Below are 13,203 nucleotides of genomic sequence, written 5' to 3'. Positions count from 1 at the left end.
GACAATAGTAGATCCCATTGCATAGTGTCTCGACAGCAGTGTTGCCACTATTTAAGTTCCAATCTACGTATCAAGCATGAAAGGCTGCAGGTGGTACAAAATAGTCCACAAGCCAATTTCTATGATCCCATGCCCACTGCATACGTTACTGACAATATTGTTTGATCAACATTAAGAACACATATGGGTTGTCCATTGTGGAGCCACATATTCAACAATGTGTGCTGTCTGCTGCAGATGTGTATGTTCACCAATGTGTCTTAACAGTATGCTCCAAAACACTTGTGTCTGTAACAGCATGTACTCTGTTGTTATACAGGGTGTTACAAAAAGGTACGGCCAAACTTTCAGGAAACATTCCTCACACACAAATAAAGAAAATATGTTATGTGGACATGTGTCCGGAAACACTTACTTTCCATGTTAGAGCTCATTTTATTACTTCTCTTCAAATCACATTAATCATGGAATGGAAACACACAGCAATAGAACTTACCAGCGTAACTTCAAACACTTTGTTACAGGAAATGTCCTCCGTTAGCAAGGATACATGCATCCACCCTCCGTCGCATAGAATCCCTGATGCGCTGATATAATCCTGGAGAATGGCATATTGTATCACAGCCGTCCACAATACAAGCACGAAGAGTCTCTACATTTGGTACCCGGGTTGCGTAGACAAGAGCTTTCAAATGCCCCCATAAATGAAAGTCAAGAGGGTTGAGGTCAGGAGAGCGTGGAGGCCATGGAATTGGTCCGCCTCTACCAATCCATTGGTCACCGAATCTGTTGTTGAGAAGTGTATGAACACTTCGACTGAAATGTGCAGGAGCTCCATCGTGCATGAACCACATGTTGTGTCGTACTTTTAAAGGCACATGTTCTAGCAGCACAGGTAGAGTATCCCGTATGAAATCATAATAACGTGCTCCATTGAGCGTAGGTGGAAGAACGAAACTCAAATGAGCTCTAACACGGAAATTAAGCGTTTCCGGACACATGTCCACATAACATCTTTTCTTTATTTGTGCGTGAGGAATGTTTCCTGAAAGTTTGGCCGTACCTTTTTGTAACACCCTGTATATGCATCGATATATTGCTTGACAGAGCAGGCAAGCCTCCAATCTCCACATACAAACCAAGCCTTGTCTGGACAATATTACAAACATAATATTGGTACACTTCCAGTCAAAAAAACCTCTATCAATTCAGTAATGCATATACAAGATACACAATGATCTGCTGTGCATGCACTTGAAACAGAAAGGTAGAACTGTATGACGATCACTCATTTTGTAAGCTTCCATTTGCAAGCTCATCAACAAAACTGAAATAGCATTTGAACAGAAATAACCGTAATTTTGTTTTGAAATTCCCTGTTTCTTAAGCATTATTATGTGGGAGTAAGTTGAAAATTTTGCCATCAATATCAACTATCACCACCTTGCACTAATTGCATATTTTTTAATTAAGTGGGTACCATCCTTGTGGATATTTAAATTGCTTTCACAGAGAAACAGTTTGCCCTAAACAAGTTATAGGCCTATTCTGGACAATCTAGGTTATACCCCCGCACAGCTGAGTTTGCACGCCGACCAGAGTGGCCGAGCGGTTCTAGGCGCTACAGTCTGGAACCGCGCGACCGCTATGGTCGCAGGTTCGAATCCTGCCTCGGGCATGGATGTGTGTGATGTCCTTAGGTTAGTTAGGTTTAAGTAGTTCTAAGTTCAAGGGGACTGATGACCTCAGAAGTTAAGTCCCATAGTGCTCAGAGCCATTTGAACCATTTGAGTTTGCACCCCAGGTTGGGTTATCAACAAATACTGTAGTTTTTGAAAAGTCTTTAAATCATTAGATCACTTATAGGAGCAGGTAACTTGAAATTTATTTAAAAGCAGTCTTGATCGCAGCCGATGTTAACTTCTGACTGGTTTCAGCCTTTTCATTACAGGCCACCACCAGCGTTTGCACCATCTGGATGGCATCCAGATGGTGCAAATTCTGGTGGTGGCCTGTAGCTAAAAAGGCTGAAACCAGTCAGAAGTTAACATCGGCTGCAATCAAGACTGCTTTTAAATAATTATACCACAACAAGATCGCTGTTTTCCGACAATGTTATATAAAATTATGCAGGTAACTTTCATTAAAATGAATTCTATATTCTGTATGTTTTTCTCCCATATCTTTGATAGTATGTTTAATATACTAACTATTTATATGATCCACAGGCTTCTTAGAAAGAAGCAGTTTTACACAGAACCCACATTGCAGACGTATCTTTTACATTAATACAATACTAGAAAACAATGGATGAAATACAAACAACAGAAAGAATACTCACTGTACTATATTAAAGGTCTTGGCAGTAAATGAGCCAGATGAACAAGGTTGCATTCACACAGATGTGATCTGTACTTACGTGGAATGAGATTCAACACAGAATACTATGCTAATTGACAACCTACATGTGCTTGTTCTTCGTGACATATAGTTCAAGATGGAAATAAAATCATATAATGATAGCATGTTTCCAGGACATGGGACAGTGTGTTCTCACTGCCTTCTAGATATGTGAAACGAAGACTTAAGACATAAAAACCATTACTAATTGCTTTAAGAAATACAGCAACCAGCTACTTTTTATGTATATGTGTTTTGGGCTCTCGCCAATCTTCCATTGGCGTATTATGTACCTCAACCTTCAGTTAGTATATCTTTAAAAACATTGACTGCAATTTGAATACTGCAGCTAGTTTTCCACTCTTCTTTTTAGTATGTGCTAACTGATGATTAAGATACGAAATATGCCAATTGCAGATGAGTGCAAGCCTGAAACACACATTGGCATAAATAAAAAAACATATAAAAGTGGCTGGCTGCTGTATTTCTTAATGTAATAAATGAATACTAATTGATCAAGACTGGGTCATATATAATGTGTTGGACAGGTCTCTATCTCTATGAAAAAGATATGTCTGGTTTCTGAGACCCTCATTGGCAATAGTTTGTGGCTTCCCATACCCGCTGCTTCCAACATAATGTAAGGGTCACATCTATGTAATTTACATGTTGCATGAATCAACAGAAGTACTGAAACAAATTTCTTCAAGACCTACAACACAGTCCCTCCAGGTTCTAGTACTGGCTGCCCACATCTGTCTAGTGCATTACCCCATTTATACTGCTTCTGTGGTGGATGCTCGAGTACCAGTAACACATTCACCTCAAGTTCACCAATTCATGGCTGGTCAGACTTAATGTAGTGTGTATCTTCTGGTCACATAAAAGCATCACCACATGTGGTGATAAGCTCATGAGAATGACTTTCAGTGGACACGTGCATCCTCTGCCCCCCTCCAATTCTAGTGTTTCAAATCATTATCAGTATATATTTTTTGATGATCATCATCCTTCTGGTTTTGGTGGTAACTATGCAGCAAAATTATAATGAATCTATGTTATTCAATTAAGTAAGCCATCAGTTTGCACCAAATGTAATTCTTTTTCAGATGACTGCCCATATAAAACACAAGAATATTAACAGTGTGTATGTCTGAACCAATATAGACATTTTCCACATGCCTTGCACAAAAACTGGTATAGTGCATCAAGAAGTAAACTAATAACCACAAATTACCATACAAAAGAAACTGTTTCCCCAACTTTCATCTTGGATCATATAAAATACAATTTTATGTATATAATCTCAAGACAGCTTGAGGAAAGAGATTTTTGGAATTGTCTTGTTCAGCAAATTGAAGTATTGTGAAGTTTTCTTTATGAGATTATATGATGATATGTGCAATTATTATCTCAAACAAGAGAAATAAAATCCAAAACTGGTCATTTTGGTGTGGTTATGTTTGGATAAATTCTTTTGAGTAGTCTCCTTCACCCCTAAGTTATTTTCTTTCTGCTGGAACTTTCCTAAACATCAAAATAAGTTAATTTGTATAAAGAACCTACTGAAACAAATAACTTTTCAGGAAAAGAGGATATTATAAATCTTGTCCTGACCTTACACATTTTAAGCTGCTGAAGTAAATTATGTACATGTATTGCACAGACTGTGGTACATCACGATGCTCCATATTCAAGAAAATTCTATGAACTTCATGCATCAACATTGCATTCTAAAACACAACCAAAAGGACAAAACAGCATACTTAGTATGCACCTTTCATTAAAATATATACTACGACATTGAAACATTAATGCATGACTGTAATTTTGCTTAGAAGAATTGTTACACAAAAGTAACAATTCTTCTTAAAGAGGATAAGTACAACAAACAATCTTCAAGCAGTAACTAATCCACAAGAGCACGCACTGAGTAAAAAGTTATCTGATGCGTGTCAACATCACACGTATTTTAAGAAAAGATGAGTACAAAAGTTCTAATTGGGCCATAAATAAAGATAACAGTATCTTTCTTACTGGAAACTTTAATGGGAAACACATCACTGATACATGTATGCTGTTCTTCTCTTTTTTGAATGTGTTAAAACTACGTTTCACTCGAAGTATAGATATTTGGCAACCATTTTTATTTCGGCACTAACTGATATTTTATTTCTAAAGTAATATATAAAGTGAGTGGAACAGTAATGATAGAAACTTCAGATAAACCCAGAAAATGTAGCTGTCTTTAGGTGATGCTGTTACCCATAACGTATGTAAAAATATACAAAGTAACACTCAGAGAATATTACAGGCTTGGAACCACATGTACTTTCTTTATGGTAAAAGCAGAACAAGATGTGGGGACTGGTTATAATGGAGATAAAATAATGCGGAAGTAGTAGAACAGCCAAAACCGAAGATGAAAGTTACCCACAAGGTACGTGAAGGACGGTGGGTGAGTACGAACAGAACAGAATCTCTGTATTGTGGGTCACAGATTATAGGTTAGCAAACACTTAACCTGCAGCAGATAAAAAATTACATAGAGGAGAATAAAAAATGCAAAATACAATAATGAAAATGCAAAGCAATTTCATGAGGTTGGTGTTGGTTAGGTATGGTCAAAAAGTGGAAGATATTGCCAGACATTTTTATTTTTAGATTAAGTTGATACTTAATGTCAAACAGTGGAAATCTGGGATGGAACAATGACAATATTATGAAAATGATAGATTGCTACTCACCATAAAGAGGAGATGCTGAGAGGCACAACAGTAAGACTGCTCTAAATTTGAACTTTCAGCCAAAAAGCCTTCTTCTAAAGTAGAAAACACATACATAGTCACACAAGCACAAGCCACTGACACGTGACCACCATATCTGACTGTAGGCTGGATGTTGTGGCCAGAGATGTGGTCACGTACGTTTGTTTTCTACTTAAAAAAAAAAAACGCCTTTTGGCTGAAAACCCAAATCTATAGCAGTCTTTTTGTTGTGTCTGTCTGTGACTCACATGGAACCCCTTGAGTGCAAGGTCATAAGTTCAATCTTCAGTAAGGCTCATTTGAAAGTGTTGTGTTAACAGTAATGATTGGAAAAAACGTTAGCTGCTAATGAATTACCATGTGCGTCAGGAGGGCAGCAGAAAATGAGTGTCTGGGAGGTGCACAGATCAGCCTTCTATGAGATTTATATATTACACTTCACAAAATGAACAATGTTAAGATATATAATATATTCTCTCTTCCTGTTACCCACCAGGCCTCAACCTCCGCTAATTTCAAGTTGCCGCCGCTCATACCTCACCTGCCATTCAACAACATCTTTGCCTCTGTACTTCCGCCTCGACTGACATCTCTGCCCAAACTCTTTGCCTTTACATATGTCTGCTTGTGTCAGTATATGTGCGGATGGATATGTGTGTGTGTGCGAGTGTATACCTGTCCCTTTTTCCCCCTAAGGTAAGTCTTTCTGCTCCCGGGATTGTAATGACTCCTTACTATCTCCCTTAAAACACACGTCCTTTCGTCTTTCCCTCTTTTCTGATGAAGCAACCGTGGGTTGCGAAAGCTCGAATTTTGTGTGCGTGTTTGTGTTTGTTAGTGTCTCTATCAACATACCAATGCTTTCGTTTGGTATGTTACATCATTTTTGTTTTTAGATATATTTTTCCCACGTGGAATGTTTCCCCCTATTATATTTTTAATAGTAAGGATTACACAGGTCTGCTTTCCCAAAAACATAGAAAGTGGGTAGGCTACTCTTTGTAATATGTTGGTTTAATGTGAAGCTTTCAGCATAATGACACAATCAAGGTTTTGGAACAACTTCATATTCAGATTAACTGGTTACAAAGTAATAATATTTTCTTAGCTTTTTTGTGGTGTATATTGTACCTTTCTGGCAGAGTCAACTATTTCCAAATTGTATGTGAAAAGCGTAATCTTCCAGTGTTTTTCCATACAATATATGTTACAATATGAAACCTTGTGTTTACAAGTGTTGTAATTTATACAATCTCTTCTTTTAACTTGCCATGCTTCAAATGAACTCTTATTATTGGTCTTCCCACACACCTTCTTGGATGATTCTGATGTGGCATTCAATCCTCCAGAATTCAAGGAACTTGTTTTTAAAATTTTTATTTTAATCTTTATTTTTTCCTAATATGACTGGTTCTCTCCTTAAATAAAGATTTTCTGATTTTCCAAGCTTAGGAACTTCATTTCGTAATAACTGTATTCACTTTAGGATTTATTTGAGAAGCAGCATACTGATGCTCACAGTATTGTAGTAAGTGACATAACATTTGAAAACTTCATAACTGCAGTGCACATCAACTGGTAACTTCAGTCTATTTAACAACATTTTTGCTTCAAGTTACTAAAAATGTGGCAGTGGTATATCTGAAATGACAGCAATTATCACATCCCACTGAAGATGACCTTCAATTGAAATTATTTGTTTCTAAGAATATTAATGCTTTAGTTTTAGTAGATGTTGTTTTTAAATTATAGTCTAAAGCAGCTACTAACATATCATTACCAGTTTATCATAACTTTCTTGAATTATGACATCTCATCAATGTAGTGAAAAATATGCAAGTTTATCTTATTTTCAATTATTATAACCATGCAACTTTCAATGAGCAAATTCTTGAAACAAACTTTCGGTTGAATGCAAAAGTTTATTCAGCAACATACTTCGGTAGAAAACTTCATGTAGACTAAAGAACACCTCTGCAGCCATACAGTTACTTTATTTAAAAAGCACTACTGGTTTTGTAACATTAGTTACATCATTAGGTGAAGTCAGTTACAACATGATACCAAAGAACAGTTGATACCAAACTTTTCTGCAATACCTGGAATTTCAGTCCATTCGCCAGATGAGTGGAGTACTGGGCAGTGCTGATGGCTGACTACTGCCCAGTACTTTACTTGTCTGATCCACTAGTATTTGATTCAGGCTATCGGGCTCCCTTCCATATTAGTCTACCATGGGCTGTGACAAGAGGTTTAGAATGGAGTGCAATTCCAGGAATAGAGGAAAAGCTTAATATTAATTGTACTCCAGTATCATGTTGTAACTGACTTCACCTGAGGTAAATAACGTTGATAAATTTGTCATGCTTCTTAAATAAAGCAACAATACAGCTGCAGTGGTAGTTTTACTCAACATGAAACTCACACTCGTTCTAACTGAAAGAGAACATGAGTGGCATTACCAACCATGGATCAAACACATATGACTAATGACCAGATATGTTACTTTTTAATTTTATCCATCTCATTTTACTATAAGACTACTAACTGGCATTTCTCTGTCCTGCCCCATCACACTATCGCTCATTCACCATACTACTTCTTCTTCTGCAATGTCTCCAATCACAATCGCTTATTGCCTCACACGTTGATTTCTAGTACAATAAGCTTGTCAACTGTTACTTTCCCTTACAAAGATAAAAAATATGCTTTGACAAAGTGTATGTTATCATTAGTTATATGTGAAAGATTAACACACATACTGTGTCTATACTGATATTGTGAAACGTCCGTGAAATTACCAAAGATTCCACTCTGGCTACTCTCATTTGACACCAAGCAAATTATTAAATATGTCTTGGTGGCTTGCTGTTTCCAAGTTTCTTTCCCTTCGTCTGAAAGTAAAATGCCTCTAAAGCCTCTTCAGTTTCTTTTAGTGGGTAGCCTGTCTGATACACATGCTTAACCACTACTGGTTTTCTGTAACACCTAGTCTAAAGTTATTTCCATGTTGTTTGCATTTCATCAAGAAGGTTCTCCCTGTATATTTGTAGTACTTCTCGTTACAAGATGAACATTGTATTTTATAAACTCCTGCTTCCTGTTCTCAATGTCATGTTTTATGTTTTTCCCTTGTAATACTGATCATTGTAATACACAAAATGACGAAAGCAACATTCAGGATGGTCAATACAATACGCACCTTGGCATTTGCCAGTGATGTAAAAAATTATGATTACCACATGATAATATAAAGAGAATGGCTATGAATAAGATATAAGAAGTCTTTGAGAGAACTATAATAAACAAAAAAGACTGGGAAGATGATATTGCAGTGTATGGGAGAAAAAAATATGAATGTCATTGCAAACAGATCCTCCAATGTGAATAATGCCATGAATTAAGGACCCAGGATGAATAGGAAAAATTAGAAAACACTCATCTGTTAACACATTTAGCTTCCTGGAACAACAAATCAAGAATAATGACGACGATGTAAAGGGGATGATTCAACTGCCAACAAGGAACAAAATATATAGTTATTTGTAATCAAACAATGGAAAGTCCAGGGTGGAATATCAACAATTCTAAAAATAATAGAGAGCTTCTCATCTTAAGAATGACACATTGAGTTGCAGACAGGCACAGCAAAAAGATTATCTGTCATCATGCCCTGAAATGTGTGACACCGTACCCAAGATTATTCCAGTCTCTCCCTAAAGTGGTGTTTCGTCATCTGCCCAACCTCCACAACATCTTAGTCCTCCTCTGTGCCACTACTAACTCCAACCACTTGCCACAGGGATAGCATCCCTGTGGAAAACCCATGTGCACGACCTGCTCAATCCACCTGCCCAGCACTTCATGTTCAAGTCCAGTCACATGCTTATCCTACCCCATCAGAGTCCAGGCCACTTGTTTGATGATGTTTGCTTTATGGGGTGCTCAACTGTGCGGTTATCAGCGCCTGTACAAATTCCCAATCTTTACTCAGTCCAATCTCACCACTTCCATGAATGATGATGAAATGATGAGGGCAACACAAACACCCAGCCCCCAGGTGGAAAAACCATCCAACCCAACTGGGAATTGAACCCAGTGCCTCCTGCACGGCACCTGTGAAAGCAGCCATGTCATATAACAGCTCTGCTGCAATCATGGCACAGCTTTTTATATTGGTATGAATAACAACCACCTGTCCACCAGGATGAACAACCACAGTCAAACTGTGTCCAAGAGCAAAGCAGACCACCCTGTGGCACAACATGCAGCTGAACATAACATGTTTGACTTCAGTGACTGCTTCACAACCTGTGCCACCTGAATCCACCCCTTTAACCACCAGCTTTTCTGAACTGTGCAATTCGGAGTTATCCTTACAACACATTCTCTGTTCCACAACCTCCCATAATGTATGGTCCCCACACAGCCTCTGCCCTATCATCTCCTTTCAATTCGCATCCCCTCACCCTCATTGTGGGCTGCTCTCTATCAACGAATCCACCAGTCTTCGTCCCTCTCTTCTTCTGCTAATTGACACACCCCCCCCCCACCCCCCCCCACCCCCCGTCGCCAAGTATCCTGACACTGTGCCTGACAGTTTTGCCTTGCTGTCTTCTAGTCCCTGCAAGCTCTGCCAGACAGCACTCTTCTCTTGACCCATCCGGACCCTGCCCCACTCCGGACTGCTGCTTTTGTTCAACACAGAATGCTGCGTATAGTGGTCATGTGTACATGAGGGGTGCTTGCTTGTGTGTGAATGAGTGTGTGTTTTCCTCTCTTTTCTGAAGAAGGCTTTGGCCGAAAGCTCTATGTGCAACAGTCTTTCTGTTATGCCTGTCTGCAACTCAAAGTGTCGATCCTTATGGTAAGTAGCAATCTATTCTTTATGTAATGGCAGTTATTTGGAATGTGGTAACATGCTGTGTCTGTCCACCATTGTGTGAAAGAAATACAAAGCAGCAGATTTTGAAAATTCATACAAAAATAGAAAATGGGTTACTAAGAATAAACAATATAGGAGTTAACATGATGAAAAGGAATCCATGAGAGATTCTCCAAGAGCAAAAATGAAAACTACATTTCAAACTAATTCATACAATTTATGACATAATCTCACAACATTCCAATTCAGTTATTACCAAAGTTTTGTTCAATTGTTGCAGCAGGTAGCATATTGACAAAATGAGAAATAACTTCGCTATACATTTTAAGAACTTATGGCACAGCTTAAGTGCAGTAAGTTGTACATTGATTAATGTATATGCAAACATTTCTAAAGAAATATAACAAATGCATTACATTCAAATCTAAGCTGGCTGTGCCCTTCTCTTGCACCATTCTCACCCGTGCCTAGGCCCTGTGTAATTAAAGTTTTTACGCAGTCTCTTGGATTTCAACAACTGGTGTCCTCTGGTAGAGAGAAGTAGTGTAAGATAGCTTACTGCTGGAGGCTGATGACACGCTATGCCTGTAGTGGTTAACAGCAAGTCACGCTGTCTGTGCACAAATGAAGACAGACAACAGCACCAAAGATATGTTTTAAAGTTTATATCTTGTCAGCAGAGAAAGTCCATCTGTAGTAACACAACAAGTTTAGTCCACTGCTGCTCTATTATTTCAGTTTTGTTAAGACAGAAATGCATTATGCTAAATACAGATGTGTGCCTTTTTAATTAAAACTGTTTAATTTCGACTATTATTACAATTCACACAATATTTATCCCAAAGAAAATGCCTAAAAGTGCCATCTATAAGAGCCATACCTAAAGAAGCAAGTACTTGGCTGTTTCTGTGGCTTTCAACCAAATTAAACCTAGCACTACGTGACTGCCTGTTGGGCATATGAGAACTAGTCACTACAACATCCATCAACAACCCATTTGGTATATCCAAGGCAAGTGTTATTGATATGATTTGTGTTACTGTTATATAATGATGCATAGCTGCCACATTATGGCTTGTGTTTTCTGGAAAAGATATACTGCCTTTTCACAATAGTAATTTTTCATATATTAGGTAATTTTAATAATTCAATACTTTTAATATCTGAGATAGGTTAAGACTGGCAAAACAGGGAAATATCAAATTTTAACTGTAAGCTGAATTTGATAATAAATATTGCTGTAATAAGTGCACACACTACCTTAAAATATAATTTTTTGAATGCAGGCTATAAAGTGAATTCACTAAATACAGGAAAGTGATCAGCAATAAGAACATGAATTTTGTTGAAAATCTGGTTATGTATTGCAGTGATAGTAAGCAATTCTTTAGCATGCACAACAGCACTCACTCTGAAGACCAACTCATGAATAATGCTGGACTGTAGGTGGTTTGAAGTTTGTTACCCAAGTTTCTTCTAATACTATCAACTGTATAAAGTTTATTTTTTTGTCTGTCATTCCTGTATCACTGCTGCATTTAGAAATTAATTTGATATTTCAGAAGTGTGGATTCTTCTTGGTGATCTTTTCAACATCATTCTTTTGCCAGAACAGATGACAGCAATAGAGCTTGCAAAATACACAAATTAATTATGCACAAATAATGTAAAACTTGAAAGGCACCACTTACTCCGCAGGATTATTACATTATGGTTGATACTCCTCACTGTTGTGCTCATGGAATAGAGAACAAATTTATAAAGGCAGTACTACTAAATAAAAGAAAAATATTACAAAAAGCTGCACATATGTATACTTACCTGGTAGAAGTGAGTGTTGTATACAATACAAAAGTATATCCTTTCTACTGTTTTTTTTTTTTTGCACATGCAGGAGGAAGAAGATTCTGTTGGCTTGAAGATAAAAGAAACAAATTCTCAAACTCTGTCTTTTCTCTTTACTACACAAACTATGTTCACAGCATACAATTTCAAAAGCTGCCTAATTTCATACAGAAATTATATAAAATGTACGTCTGCTGAGTGCTTATTAACTAACAAGCTGAGATACTGTGCAGCCACTAGGTGTAATGTAAATTCTATTCCATAACAAGAATATCATACCATCCCATTCAGGTTTGTTTGTTTGTGTGTGTGTGTGTGTGTGTGTGTGTGTGTGTCATGTACCTAGTATTTTCCTGGTGGATATTTTCCTGGTGGACAGATACACGAAAAGGATAGAAAATAAAGTTAATGTGAGTTTCACTGTGAAAATAAAAGAAAAAGGGATAAAATAAAATAAAACAACACAAAAATAAAAGAAATTTTAATAATTTACACATAAATTGTGTACATGGGTACATATGTACATATACACTCTGAATGACTGTGCTGACAAGTTAGTAACACAATTGCGGTCTCTATTTGACAATGAGATTGTAGTCCTTGTGTTTACAAGCTGTGAATGAAAAGTAATGTACACTAGCAGCAATAGATCATGTCACTATGTGTTCATGTCACAAGCATCCTATACTGCCATGATGCAGGCTAATCAAGGCTTAGAGATGATCTGGAACTCGACCTTGATTTGGATTTTCCAGCATCCCTGTCACAAAATGCAAACTACACATTACAAATGTAATAAGTCAGAAACATGTGTAAATATTATGCTGCAGAAGGTTTCAACAACTACTGTATAGCTAAAGTCATTGGTGACTTAAATAACTTAAAACATTTTAGACAGAATCTACTGACAAACAATGCCTACTGAAAAACCGTTGTGTCCATGCATAGCAACGTATTCCCAAACAGCATAAATGAACTATATAGATCAAATGTTGTCAGATTGTATCATGTTATTACTTCAGTTGTTAAAATAAAAGACTATGTGCTGTGACAGGACTGAGGTCAAGATTCAACTGGAGATGGTGCAGAACCACAGTAAATGCTGTATTTATTATTATTATTATTATTTTTATTTAAAGAAAAGGATGAGGAAGTAACTAGTGTATGGGGCCACATAAAATAAGATTTCAAAGAGGTACATCAAATGATTCTAAGATAATGCACACTCTTAGTCAAAAATCCCCTTTAAGAAAACACTACATCAACAGAAGGGCTAATGCTTAACATTAAAATAATGCTGATGAC

General features: G+C 37.2%; 1 protein-coding gene across 1 annotated transcript in view; it reads right to left on the bottom strand.

The window, feature by feature from the left end:
- Positions 1 to 12,364: 12,364 nt before the first annotated feature.
- LOC126261905 (serine/arginine repetitive matrix protein 2) overlaps positions 12,365 to 13,203 on the bottom strand; it is a 280,569-nt gene continuing 279,730 nt past the window's right edge. Inside the window, exon 11 of the mRNA XM_049958577.1 lies at positions 12,365 to 12,658. Coding sequence (XP_049814534.1) covers positions 12,601 to 12,658 — 58 coding nt within the window. The 3' untranslated portion in view covers positions 12,365 to 12,600. The remainder of the gene's footprint in view (positions 12,659 to 13,203) is intronic.

Source organism: Schistocerca nitens, chromosome 1 (genome assembly GCF_023898315.1).
Source record: "Schistocerca nitens isolate TAMUIC-IGC-003100 chromosome 1, iqSchNite1.1, whole genome shotgun sequence".
Taxonomy (NCBI): domain Eukaryota; kingdom Metazoa; phylum Arthropoda; class Insecta; order Orthoptera; family Acrididae; genus Schistocerca; species Schistocerca nitens.
The sequence above is the reverse complement of the archived record's forward strand: the minus strand, read 5'-3'. Positions and strand labels throughout refer to the sequence as shown.